The sequence below is a fragment of the Gavialis gangeticus genome, unplaced genomic scaffold (assembly GCF_001723915.1).
Source record: "Gavialis gangeticus isolate Ggan-Ray unplaced genomic scaffold, GavGan_comp1, whole genome shotgun sequence".
NCBI lineage: Eukaryota > Metazoa > Chordata > Crocodylia > Gavialidae > Gavialis > Gavialis gangeticus.
Window position 1 is genome coordinate 1,183,152 of NW_017728980.1, and position 14,181 is coordinate 1,197,332.

The 14,181-nt window shown below is 44.6% G+C and overlaps 1 protein-coding gene across 1 annotated transcript in view; it reads right to left on the bottom strand.

Moving 5' to 3' along the window:
- The window catches only part of STT3A (STT3A, catalytic subunit of the oligosaccharyltransferase complex), a 30,158-nt gene that overhangs the window by 10,006 nt on the left and 5,971 nt on the right, over positions 1-14,181 (bottom strand). Inside the window, exons 2-10 of the mRNA XM_019508916.1 lie at positions 13,167-13,292; positions 12,096-12,156; positions 10,964-11,085; positions 9,304-9,449; positions 7,363-7,453; positions 5,627-5,733; positions 3,172-3,336; positions 731-911; positions 84-239 (exon numbers count right to left, since the gene is read on the bottom strand). Coding sequence (XP_019364461.1) covers positions 84-239; positions 731-911; positions 3,172-3,336; positions 5,627-5,733; positions 7,363-7,453; positions 9,304-9,449; positions 10,964-11,085; positions 12,096-12,156; positions 13,167-13,254 — 1,117 coding nt within the window. The 5' untranslated portion in view covers positions 13,255-13,292. The remainder of the gene's footprint in view (positions 1-83; positions 240-730; positions 912-3,171; positions 3,337-5,626; positions 5,734-7,362; positions 7,454-9,303; positions 9,450-10,963; positions 11,086-12,095; positions 12,157-13,166; positions 13,293-14,181) is intronic.

The following is a 14,181-nucleotide window of genomic DNA, read 5'->3' on the forward strand; positions in this document are numbered from 1 at the left end:
ACAGCAATATTTAAATGTTTACAAACTGAACACATTTACCTGCAAGTAGTTGGTTTGAGCATAAATGAATGTACCAAACTCACCTGGAAACATGAAAACAAGTAGCTGTAAATCAAAATAATAGGAGGACCACGTGGTGGGCTGGTGCTCAGAAACTGAAGCAATGATGGGAATGTTATTCTTTGCATAGGAAGGATCCAACAGGGAGTAGAAACGACCGGTCCAAGGAGATATTTTCCCTGATAGGAGAGAGAGAAATTCACATTTCCAGTGTAAACTGATCTGTGACTCCAGCAAGTGCTCCTACAGAAGAAATGTATGTAGGAACTAAAATTTTATTTCACAAATGCAAATTCATCTGCTCTATGTGCAGTACTATCAATATAGTAAATTCATAACGGTTAGCTTTTAAAATTGCTTTAAAAGTGCAGTTCTCAACCCTCAAAAGAAACCTTTATATCATTTTTATAGTTTTACTTTGATTGTTCATCAAAAATATTCAGTTTCCAGTAGAAGAGATGATTATTTAAGTGCTGTTCTCAAAGTAGACATGGATTCTCCATGCAGGTTTGTAAATTATAAAAAAATGCAATTTTTCTTTTGTTCATTCAAAGCTGAGTTATATTTGATCATATTGTTGCTCTCCAAAACAAAGGCAAAGAAAGCAAACTGGAAATTAGATGTGCTTTAATCATCAAGAATGCAGGTTTTACCACAGATCTCAATATACCTGTCAACATCAGCACAGCTCCTATTGTAAGAAGAACAAATCCAACCAGGGAGATCACACTCCTGAAGAGAATTTCAAACTGCTGGGGGTTCAACTTGCTGCGCAGGTAGTCCACAAAGGCATGGATCTGACACAAGCCAAAGACCCCAAGAGCAGCCATGTGCTCAGATGACAGAACAGGCTGAAAGAAGAGAAGGTGGAATCAGATATGGAGGGTAGCAGCCACTCTGTGTCAGATTCACTGTGTATTTCAGTTTATTCTCCAGCAGCACACTCATGGGAATCACAGGTGCCTTCCCTTTGGCACAGAAGACAACACATAGGTGGGATGAGTCACTTTCTTACAAAAATTAATTGAAGATTAAGGCTCTTAGAAATCCCCAGAGGCAATTAAATTCAGGAGCCACAGTTAAAGCTCTTATCATTGGGAATCCTGGTTTTCTCTGTTTAAAAAAAAAATCCAAAATTCTCTGATTAAAACCCCAAATTCTGTGTTTTTCCATGATCAACACAAAATGCCACTACACATACAAGTATCAGTTGAACAATGTTTTATTGATATACTTACAATTTTAAAGCAACTTGGAAGCCTACCAATGCTTTAATCATTACAATAAAATAAATTCTAAATACCTATATTTTGGCATTTGATTTAGTTTTATCATGGAAAATCAGAGCTCCCCCTGCTCCATTTGCTCATCAGGATGCAGGTCCAGCTGCGGCTATCCCTCTGCCGCTTTGCGGCACTGAACAGCCCTGATATGCTGGTGCCCCTCACTCCTGACCCACAGCCTCCTAGCCCCCACAGCCCTCCCAGTGCCCCTCATTCCCAAGCTACAGGCCCCCCCAGCCCTGCTGGTGCTCTTAACTCCCAACCCACAGCCCCCTGGCCCTGCTGGTGCCCCTCACTCCCAACCCACAGCTCCCCCATCCCCCCAGCTCTGCTGCTGCTCCTCACTCCTGACTCGCTACCATCTGCCCCCAGCCCTCCAAGCGTGTGTAGGGCAGGGCATGGGAGTGTGTGTGGGGGGGGCAGTGCCTGACCATAAAGGATGTATTGAGGGAGGGCATGGGGGGGGCTCATGCCCCCCAGATTTGTGTGCCCACAACAGGGTACGGGACTGCAGCCTAGCTAAACCAGCACAGGCAGGAGCCGTCTCCATGGCCCAGCGGACAGGACCCAGGGCGGTACAGTGGAATAAGGCAGCGAGACTTTTCCGCCATCACTGGGACCTTTGCAAAAGCCACACCACCAGCAGCACAAGGAGTAATGGACCGGGGGAGGGGGGAGGCGGTTGCACTGCCCTCACCTCTTCCTGCCGCCAGCTGCTCATATGTTGGGCTGTGGCTCTACCCTGCCAATGTGGCCCAGCTACTCCTGCCGCCACTGCTCTCCTCAGGCTGCCTGTACTGTCCCCACCCCACCAAGGTAGAGCCGCAGCCTGAGGAAAGTGGGAGTGCTGGTGGCCAAGTCATGGCGGTGGGAGGCAGCAAGGGCAGCGCACCCCTATCCCCTCCCCAAGTCCATTACTCCTCAGGCTGCTGGCGGTGTGGCTGGCGTGTGTGTCCTGGCAGTGGCAACGAGTCTCACTGTCCTGCCCACTGGGCCATGAAGGCAGCTCCTGCCCATGCCAGTCTAGATAGACCACAGCACCTCATGCCCACTGTGGGGCCACAGATCTGGTGGGGCATTTGGCCCTCTCATGCCCCCCTCGACACATCACCCATGTCATCCCCTTGCATAGACTTACCTGCAGGAAGATGCTCTCCACCACAATGCCTGGCTGCTACATGAATGTGTGCAGGTACATATGCATATGGCGGTCCCTGCCTGTGATTGTCCACCTCCCATTCCCCCAAGCAGCCCCTTGCCGGCTGGAACCCTGCCAGCCTTTAAAAGGAGAAAAATCCATGTTTTTTTACAGCAAAAAGAAAACCCAGAACTCTGCTCATCATACTAATTCCTTTTCCAATAATAACTTGTTTTGAAGAGGTGGCTGATTTCAAAGTAATTTAGGCACCTGAATAAAATTTAAAAATCTTTAAAATTCCTTTTAAAAAACTGGCTGCAAGTGACGTGCTTAAGATCACAAAGGGAATGAACATAACAGTAACAGAACTAGAAAAGAACTCTTCCTGGACCAAGCTGTCTGACTTCAATTATTTGGCACTGTTGTCTTCTTAATACAAAGCAACCTGGAAAAAAATAAGCAATCCAGACCACATGTGTAATAGTGGATTTTTACGTGATTTAAAAAGCTTTGCAAAGTTTCATCAGCCCTGTTACAAATAAGACACAAAGGAACAGAGAAGCAAAGCATCTACACTAAATTCAGAAGCAAATTAGTGGCAGAGCCCATAAAAGAAGTCAGTCAACCATAGTTATCCTGCTCTAACCACTAAGTCATGATCTTTCCCACTGCTTCACTTGGTTCTCTTACCTGGAAGCCAACAAAGGAGATTTGCATAGACAGGATGGTCCCTAGGCAGTACACCGTACAGTAGGCGACATAGATCCTGTGGGAAAAGCGCCCTGTCAGCATCAGCACAAGGACATGCAGAGGGATCAGGTTGATCAGGAATACGTAACCACCCCAGGAGGAAACCTGGCCAAAAGGAAGGAAAGAACAGGTTTATCATCAGAACAAGATGAAGAGAAGCCAGTGTTTTAGAAACAAACCCCTCACTTCTGTGAAAGGAAAAACAGACCCGAGTACCATCAGGCAGAGGAGTTACTATCCCTCTTATAGAAACAGTGGTAAATGTGATGGAAGCAATAACTGAAGCATCCTGCCCCAATACAAATACATAGGAAAAGTCCCATTTTAGGTAGAGCTAATAAAGTGAAATTCAAAGTGAGTAAAAACTGCAGTTTCTTTCATGGACCGGGGATGCGCCACGCTCTTCCCAGTGAACCAGGGAAAGTTTCGTAGAGTCTCAGAACAGCAGAGACTCCCTAAGCCTGAAGAAAGGGGACTGAACCTGAAAACTTGTGCCCAAAAGCTTGCTAAGAACTTTTTTCCAACTACTTTCACCCACCTACAGTTCTCATTTTGATGCTAGTTCTCTTTGCTAGCTCAGCAGCAGCACTCTCAACATTCAGCAGACTTCTTTGCTGGCTTCAGACAATGGAGAGCTAAAGTCTTTCTTTGGCTTTGGGTACAGCTAGATAACCATTTCTTTCAGCAGGTCTGCAGCAAACATTACTGTTGTCTTCTTATTAGAGGTGCACTGATACATCAGTCCAATATTGGATTAGCACTGATAAAAAGAAAATTGTCTGCATCGGAAATTGGCCTGATACAGTCAATAATTTGGCCAATAAATGGCCCACGCGTGGGAGCAGCCTCAGCATAGCATGTAGGTGGCAAGGAGCACAGCTGGGCAGCTTGGAGAGCTGAGTGCAGCTGATAAGTCTGGTGTGGTGGAAAAGGAGGGGAGAGGGGCAAGGGAAGGTGTGGGGGGAGCAGATCAAGACGCCTGCAGGGAAGGAGGAGTGGGGCTGGGGCTGCCCAGCCAGGGCAGGGTAGGCGTGGGATGGAGCCGCAGTTTGTCTGCGGGGTGTGGGGAGGGAGGTGGTTCCCTCCACTATGTGCCACTCATCCGGGAGCCACTGGTCCGGCGGCTTGTCTGGCACTTGCCCACTCGTCCAGCGGCTCCCACCACTGCTCCCACTGGTCATCCGGGAGGGCACAGGGGAGACATATGCCCCCAGATCTTTATGGGACCAGGGCTGCACCAAGCTCTTCGCAGTGAGGCAGGGCTGAGCTCAGTGCGGGTGGCAGTGGCACTGGAACAGGGAGGATGGGGGGTGGGCTGCAGCCACCGCAAAATTTGCTGTAGCCACCCCAATTCCCACCCCCTGTCCCAGTGCTGCTGCCACCCACCCTGAGCCCAGCCCCGCCCCACTAGGAAGAGTTTGGCAAAGCCCCAGCCTGCCCCGCCCTGTACAGATCCAGGGGCACATGCCCCGCCCCTCCATGACCTGCCGGATGAACAGGTGGCTCCCAGATGAGCGGTGCACAGTGACAGCAGCCCCCACCCCTCACCCTGCACCCCCCAGACTCTCCATGGCTCCATCCTGCCCTGGCTGGGCAGCACTTGATCCAGCCTCACTCCTCCCTCGCTGCAGGGGCTTTGATCTGCCCCCCCTCTACACCCCTTCTCTTCCCCCTCCACCACACCAGAGTTATCAGCTGCATACAGCTCTTCAAGCTGCTGGGCTGGTATCAGAAATTGGATCGGTATTTAACGATATGCCTCCTTAAAAATTAGCTACTGGTATTGACCCCAAACATCTCTATCGGTGCACCCCTTCTTTTTATTTATTATTCCCCAACAGAAGGAAGAGAACGTATCATGGGGCTGTCCCAATTCCAAACAACTTCTCTTCTTCCAATTAACATTTGAAACTGCCTTTAATCTACAAGATTAAATGAGCTCTTCAGCACTGAACTTACAGGAAAACAGACAAAAGCTTTTGATGCGGATCTTGCGCTAGCTTTTTTATTATGAACATGGCCACAGCTGACATTTACTACACAAACAGTATGACATAACACTGGAAGCGATTAGCAGCTAATCTGTTACAGTATTCATCGAAGTTGAACGGAACACTGATCATATTTGGCTCCATTCAACCTCTCTTCCTGCCATTTAGATAGCCTTATACTGTTTAATGCTTGCTATAATTTACAACCCATTTTTAACGATGTCCTTGTCATCCTTTCCCTCATCATTTTAGGTACAGAAAGCTAAAAGTCAAAGGGTCACAAAATGGCACCCGAGAGGGCCTCTGGATTTTAATGGAACAAAACAAAAAAGAAACAAAAACCAACCAAATCATACTATGTGGGGACAAAGAAGCCAAGACATTAGGAAAATATAGACACTTACCATGTAGAAATAGGCAAGGGCACACATGGCTGCCCAGTAAATGGAACCAGTCTTCACTGCTTTGATCCACATGTAATAGGTTAACAGCATGCAGAATATGGCAATACCTAAGCAACACAGAGAGATCAGGCTGGACAGTCTATGAGGACATTTCCTATGAAATGTCAAATAACATTTCTGCACAGATAGGACAAACTCCTAATAGGAAATACTGAATTACAAGGAAAAAAAAAGAACCAGCCCAACAATCCTATCTAAAGCAGAGATGGCATCCAGTGCATGGGGTTTTCATAAGAGTTGTCCTACCACTGAAGATTCATTTTTACCACAATACTTTTAGAGAACTTTCTTCCACATACATATTTAGAAATGGACTGTTACTAAAACTGTGCAGCTCCTATAGCTCTACAGGCACTATAAAGTGGACTCATGGGGCACCAGTGGGTGGGGTTAAGTATGCTTTGTTAATACTAAGTCAGCTGGCAATTGTCATTTTTGTCAAAGCACACACCTTCTTAACTGAAATGGTTTTGCTGTTGAGACTGCCCAAGTGTGTATATGTGGTACAGCAAATTAGATCAGTCCAAAAAAATAAAATAAAATTCTGCAACTCTACAGTCAGATCAAATCAGACACATCAATGGATATTTACAGGAAATTATGTTTCTTAACAGTATTTCTCATCTCACAAGAAGCTGTTATGAAAATTAATGTTTGCAAAAAACCATTAAAAAGTAGCTACCTTCATTTTACAGGTAGGGAAGCAAGGCACCAGCAGTTTATGGGACATGCCCCAGGAAAAAGCAATCCAGAAGAGCCAAATTAATGATGGTGTTCCTAGTTTCAAATGCTTTGTTCTTTCCCAACTAATACATTACTTCCTAAAAGCCTAGGATTAGCTTGTGTCAAACCAATGACAAATGAGCAACATGTACTACTCTTAAGTTATCAAAAAGATTAAAACAAAATAACCAAGATACATTTTATAAGCAGCTACAAACTGCTACTGTTATGTTCCACTGCCTCAACTGTGCTAAAATGACTATTTGGGATGATAATATGTCAGTTTTTATACAGCCCTGGACCTCAGAAAACCTTTGTCCCTTTGTCAATCCTACCAAGTTTAATTTAGCATTAATGCTTTTTTCTTACTCTACATATCTGCTATCAGTGCGTCTCCATGACTCATCTGCTAACTTTGCTTAGCATGTTGACCCCTGATAGCCCCTCAAAGGCTAATATGGCTACAAAAGACCAAGTTTTATTCTATTCTATTCTAGACAAAATTGTCTCCATCCCATCTGCAGAACTGTTACCAGATGCTAGGTACAAGCACAAGCAGACCTGGGGGAGTTGCAAATCCTAAATACAGGCTGTGGAACTGCCAAAATCCCATTTTTGTCTCATATGGTTACCTTGTAACCAACCAAACTAAAACGTAAATGGTTTGAATGTACAATATGACATAACTATGCAAAAGTTTTCCAGGGGAACAAAAGGTCTCTTCAGAGACAGATCAACCATCTCAGCTGAATAATAAAACATGCTGGCTGGGCAGGAGAGAGACCATTTCCAAGCAGCGTGGTTTTCATTTGCTGATTGCTATTTATCTACTTGCAAATCACTGAGAATGGTGTTCCCACTTCATTTGCTAGGCGCTTTTCAGCACAGAGTGGCTCTTTAAGGGTTGCCATCCATCTACAAAAATCCCATTTAAGGAATCCTGCAAACCTCACCTTCATTATCATAAGAGCCAGCAACAGAACGAGAGATGTAACCAGGCACCACAGCAATCATGGCAGCAGCAAGAAGTCCTGCCCCTGCATCCTGGGAAGCACACACAGTTAGAAGGAAAACTAGACCACATCAGTCTTAAGAAAGATTTTTCAGACAAATACAATACAATTAATACAAGGAAGAACCTCTGCATGGCAGAGAATAATTCTCAGCTTCAGGAGCCCTGGGGAGAATTCCTCATATTTTTCTCCCTCTAGTGCCCATCAGAGATCTGCCTTCAGCTTCAGGGGAAAAAAAATGAAGCTTCTGTGTACTGGGTGTACAGTGACAACTAAATGCTTCTGCCCCCCCCCCCCCCAATAACCTGAAACACAGCCTAGAGAACAAGCTTCTGAATATGACATGCTCAAGTTCAGAACGTTGGCTGCATCTAACTAGGCTCCTGATGCTGCCTTCATTACATATGCAAGATGCTGAAGAGAGGAAGAAAGTCCTTAAAGGAGCTGGCTGGCTGCCACAGAACTAGGGAAGGAACATTAGCCTGGTCAACGATTCTTCTCTAGCCAGTGCAACAGTCTGAGCTGTGACACCAGGGCCACTCTCTCTAAACCAACAAACATTTGAATAAGCCAAACAAGTAACACAAAAGACTTTGCCCCTCATTTCTTTGCATCACTTTGCAAAGCAACTTTGATGGGAAAATAAAAGCTAGACACTCGAGACCAAAAGCATAATGTAATAGCTTGTGCAGGTTAAGGTGACCTGGCACTAGCTCAAACACACTGCACTGCGATTACAAGCCGTGCCAATCATTTGATCCTCAACTTTAGGACAAGCTGAGGATTTGGCCCCATTTTCCACCATAAACATAAAGAAAAAGGGCAAGGAAATCAAGCTCAGCTGGAAACCCAGGCCAGTAACAGGGTATGTAGGCTCAAAATAAAGCAACAGTCACAAACCCTATCCACAACAACTGGGGACTGCTGCTATGTTTTAATCTTGACATGCTCTCACAGTTACTATCTGACTGGCTACCCCAGGACCATACATTCAGAGATCACTGCAGAACAAATTAAAACAGCAGGGTTTTCTGGTGGAAATCAGTTAGAAGCCCATCCCAAAATACACAGATTTAACAAAAACATTCTGAAATTAAGGCCAAATAAAAAACACCAAACTGCGGGATTAATCTGACTTGTAAACAAACAAACAAATCAATATGTGAACTAACAGTCACATTGGAGAAGAAAAAAAAGAGAAAAATATTAGTCAGCTCTACTGAGATTTTCATCAGTGACATTCTGATGAAAAGTTTCCAAGCGGGTTTTTTTCCCCCTGACATCAGAGACAACTGTTATTAAAATATCTGACTGGAAAAAACCTGAAACAGACTGAACTGCTATCAAGACAAAGTGACTTTTTCACTTTCATAGTTTTATTTATATTACTTTCTAACATATTAACAGCATTGCATGAGCTGACACAGTTTCACAGGAGTCTTGAGGCCAGAATGGACCACCCAGGTCACTTACCCTGACTTCTTGTACATAATCAGGCCATTATGCTTCACGCCAATAATCAATATCTTTGGATTAGCTTGGAAAAAAATTTCAATTGGAGCACGTGTTTTCAATATCCTAATTACTAAAAAGGACTAATTTTCTTGCTGAAGTATAAAACTATTTTCTTACAAACCAGAGACATTTTGTTCAGATTGAACATATTAGTAGATCAAAGTACTGCCTGATTTGTAAAATAAGAAAACAAACTTCAAGAGCTTCTATGAAACAATTTCTATGTTTTGGCAAGCTTTAAGTCTCAACTTGGCACTCACGTTCTGAAATACATGTATACCAGACAGCAACAAGTACAGCATCTGCTTCCTATAAAAAAAAAAAAAGTCACCAAATCTACCCTCTGTGTTCAGATTCACTCTTTACCTTGAGCTCTTTGGTGAGGTGATAAGTTACTATGGTGGTGAAGGAAGAGAAAAGGGGAGCCAGGAAAACGCAGACATTTCGGATGTCAATGGTAACATGGAAGAAGTGTAGAACATGGTAAATTGCTGCTGATGTGATCATTAAACCTGTAGCAGAGAGATTATGTTAGGGAGGGATTACTGATTTGCTAGCAACATGTTTTCTATATTTTATTAAGAACAGCACACAGTCAAGACATTTTTTAAAAATGGACAACTTAAGTGCTGTAAATCAGTTTAGAGAGAAACCATCAAATTAAATAATTTAACCAAATTTTTCACTTGTTACTGAAATTTAACAAGTTACTTACACTGCCCCACCTAATGTCTGCTAGTCTCAGGGACATCCAAAAGCTTCCAGAGATCAAAGCTTTAATGGGGAGAAGGGAAAAATGGAACATCTATGGAACTTCCCTGAGCCAAGAGGATGCTAGTTAGTTTTAAAGGGACAACAGTCAAACTAGTGTAGCCCCTTTAGAAGCCCCCATCTCAATTTGGCTCCAGACACAGAATAAACTTAGATGTACATTCTCCCTGGCCTCAAATGAACCAGACAGCAGCTCTATGTTGGGGTCTCACTCTGTAGAAACGGAAGCACTAACTGGAGCACTCTGCAATCCTAATGGAAAAAAATGTAATTCATTTAAGTCCAAACCTTGGGGCTTACTTGGAATTATGAAAGCCCAGATCAGGTATTAACTCACAGATTTCATTTCACCATTTCCAGGTAGAAAGCAGGCGAGGGTGGCAACTTAAATCTTAACTCATTCAGAAAGGCAAAAGCTTTAATCTATAATGGAGCAATGGTCTCAAGTTGTAGCAAGGGAAGTTTAAGTTAGATATTAGGAAGAATTTTCTCACTAGGAAGGTCGTACAACTCTGGAATGGGTTACCCAGAGAGATCGTTGTAGATATTGCATCCTTGGAGTTTTTCAAAACCCAGCTGGGCAAAGCTTTGGCTGGCATGATCTAGTTGGGGATGGTCCTGCTTTGAGCAAGGGGATGACCCCCCGAGATCCCTTCCAACCCTAATTTTCTATGATTCTACATGCCACCCTGTCCTGCTTGACTTCAGATTAGCGGAGCTAACTGCCTCTCTGCCATTACCAAAGAGAACACAAAGGGAAGCTCACCTAGCGTGGAGTTTAACAGATAACTGGAACTGCTTAATATCCAATACCAGCACTGAAAGGGACACAGGCACTATGATGCATGTACAACAAAGAGTATCTGCCTGCTACTGTTCAGAATCCAACTGGAGACTGGAACACAAGTCTGCCTCTACCTTGTCCTCAATGAAGAATGCTTATGCTCCACTCAGCAAAAAGTATGTGAAATACCAAAGTCTATCAGACACTAGCTCAGTTGGTTACTACACTATTAATCAATTTGTTTATTCTTAATTATTTCTTCAGGACTGTCAGCCATGCAGCTAGTATGAACACCCTGCATTACACGAGACTGAGTTAAATTAGATGCTTCTTCCATTTTGTAATTGTTCTGTCTCAAAGTTCACAGGGCTAGAGAAAAGGATTTACCAGATTAAGAAATATATCTCAAGAACTGAGACAATCTCTGTAGCACCTCCCCCCACCCCACCCCACACACACATCCTGGTTTACCTGGGTATATGGTTCCACCAATGATCCTGCCCAAAGGGTACCAGGCTCTGTCATCAAACCAGTTATGGAATTTGTAGAAGCCTTCTTCTGCCAGAAACCGTGTTGTGCGGTAGTTAAAATACCTGCGATAACAAGATTTGTTGAGCATCTCTGCAGTTTGAACATGGGAAATGCTGACTGTTTACTGCTACTCAGCCTTTAACTAATGAGCATATTAGGAAATACTGCCAGCTTTGGCAGATGAGTGCAAGCTTGAGTGCTAAGCTGCTTTCTGTCAGGATAAAAGCCTTAATCGATTCATGTGCAAATGCACCAAGCATTAGACACAAGGAGCACTGGCCATTTCTTTACTTTGATTCAGATTTTAAGCTAGTGACACAAAGTTAGATGCTTATGGCTGAACAGCTGTCAATACATTTTCTGAAAAGAGGAATAAAGCAGCTCCGATCCCCATGTATCCAGGCTGTTGAGAACTGACTATAAAGTTACAGCCTATTTTTCTTATGACACCATAGAAATAGCAAAGCCAGAAAGAATCACCAGCAGCATCCAGGCTGACTCCCAACCCTGCAGTAAACATGTCATAAGAGTCCTTATTTCTTTATTCCAGTTTCTCTGAACTGCTCTAAACCTCTGCTGTGGTAGCCCTCCCCACCACTCCCTCAGGGCATGTGTGCTGCCACCAAGTAGTTTTATAGGTAATCCTTGAAGGTAATCATCAGATCATCGTAAATTAACCAATAGGAACTCAGTGCCCTGAGTGTCACACTTGCAAGAGGGACTTAAAGCGTTATCATCTATGGTATTTTATTGTTTTTTGGAGGGTCCTTTGTCCATTCTCTTCAGATTTAGATAACTCCTGCTGATAGCCACAGATGTCAAAACTACCCATTTAGTTTAATCCCATCTAAATCAGCACTATGCGCCTGCAGGAACTGCTGGATTCTGGGAAGTGAGTGCTTCCAAAGACATTTAATGAAGGCTATATGCTGAATCCCACACCTTCAATGCCAGGAAGTTTTCCCAGCATCTGAAACATAACACTGCAGAAGGGCAACATAAACCTGAAAGCAGAGTGACCTCTGAATTCTATATAAGAAAAAGGCCTGTAACACTCAGGGAGAATACTTACGGATCAAATTCATGGATGACACTTTCAAATCTTAGAACAGAGAAGAGTCTAGTGGAGAAAGCTGCAATACACAGGCAGAAGAAAGAATCAATGCAAAGTATTTATACAGCAAAGGAAACTATATCCAACTCAGTTTCTTTATAAAATGATAGCTTAAAGCAGTAGCCACCAACCAGTCCATCTCAATCAACTGGTTGATCGTGGAGCCTCTGACAGTCAATCTCAGCCTGGGAGGGCTGAATTTGTGTGTGCGCACATGCACTTGGCCCCGCCCCAGACTGAGATACAGAGCTGCAGCTGCTCTGGGAGTGGTGCAATACTCTGTGCATCGCACTGCTGGGCTGAGCTGCGCCCCCTGCCCGCCTGGCGGCAGGATGCACATGGTGTCATGCCTCTCCCGAGGCAACTGCAGCAGGGCTTGGCGTGCAAAGCCCAGTGCACAGCAGCACTGCATCCACTCCGCACACAGATTGGGGGGGGGGGAGACATGCCCCCCCGGGCCTCCGCCAGGATGCGTACAGCGTTGGGAGCTCCCGTGTGCCTGGACAAGCTGCCTGGGCTCCGATCCTCCCACCACCCGACCCAGCTGGAGCGTCCCCTGCCCCACTGCCTCCCTCACTGAAGAGGACTCAATCTACCCCTCCTGCCTTTACCTCTGCCACAGACTGAACTGCTGTGCCGGGTGGGGAGGGGGAAGGAGGGGAGGAGTTGGTGGCACACGGTAAATCCTGGGTTACACTTTAATTCACAAAGTGATCTGGTACTTAAAAAGTTTGGAGACCACTGGCTTAAAGCCTGTGGAAATGCAGGGTGCCCCCAGAGAAACCGTATTTAGTTTCTTGGCTGGGAATGACTGGGGAGAGAGACGGTCACTGACTGTGGGGCAGAGATAGTGAGATGTTATTTATCAAAGTTCTATGTATTAAAGACATTAAGTTTTTTCTCTAAATGCTATTCTAAACATAATTTAGAGCTGCACTATCCTAACAAGTGCAGAATATTGTGGAGGGCTAGCAGCATTCAGGGGTTCTTTAGAGCATGTGGATAGTTGAATTTGGGGCTCAGACTTACACAGCACAGCTGCCATAGACAGGATGAGGAGTTTAAGCAGCGTGTCCTGTTTCTCATAGGACAGGCGAAGAAACCCTAACTTGGTCATTTTCACATCAAAGGCAGCAATGGATGATGCATAAATACCTAAAAGAGAACAGAATAGATAGGTCAGGAGAAAGATAATTTGTACCCAAAAGCAGCATTTCTGATTCCCTTCAGAACCCCGCTAAAGGAGTAAGTGTACAATCAAATAGGAATTCCAAAGATTGGGACAGTACCATATCGCAATGCCCTCCATTTCTGCCATATACAGGCTGTCCACAACGCCAGTGTTCCTTACTCTTTGTTCTGTGTGTTACCTACTCTGAAAGCTTTCACTGGTGCCTGTCTCTTACAAAATCTGATTCAGACTAACCACAGATCCCTTTAGATCTCATTCCCTTCCTCTCCCTGGCAGATCAGGCTCCTGCTTTCTACCATGCTTGACTCAGGCCTGAGACCTTTGCCCCATTCTCAGCTAAGCAGGCATCTTCTCTCACGCTCTCCAAATTCATCTTTAATACTTAACCAACCCCTCATTACCCACAATCCTCTCATCTAATCACCTGTCCTGAATCTAGTCTTGCGTTTCCCTTGCCTTAGACCACAAGTTCTTTGGGGGCAAAGGATGTGTCCGTTTTTCTGTGCATAAAGTACCATGTAAATATATATTCTATACAAGTATTTACTAGTAAAAAAAAAGAGTATGCCTCAAGCACTCCCTGGCATGAAACTCCTCCCAAGCTTTCAATGGGACTGGCAAAGAATACATGAACACAACACACACAGTGATTCCATCCCCTTTTTCTTCCCTGGGATGTATAAGGGTCACCTGAAAGGATGTTTTATACCAAGGCTGTCTAACAGATGGGCTGCAGGACTCATGCAGCCCATGGGGGCCAGAGGGTGTTAACATAACCCCGCATGCTTGCTGCTGCCCCTGTTGCTCCCACTGCAGGGTCTCTGCTCCAATGAGCAGGGCAGGGCAAGGCAA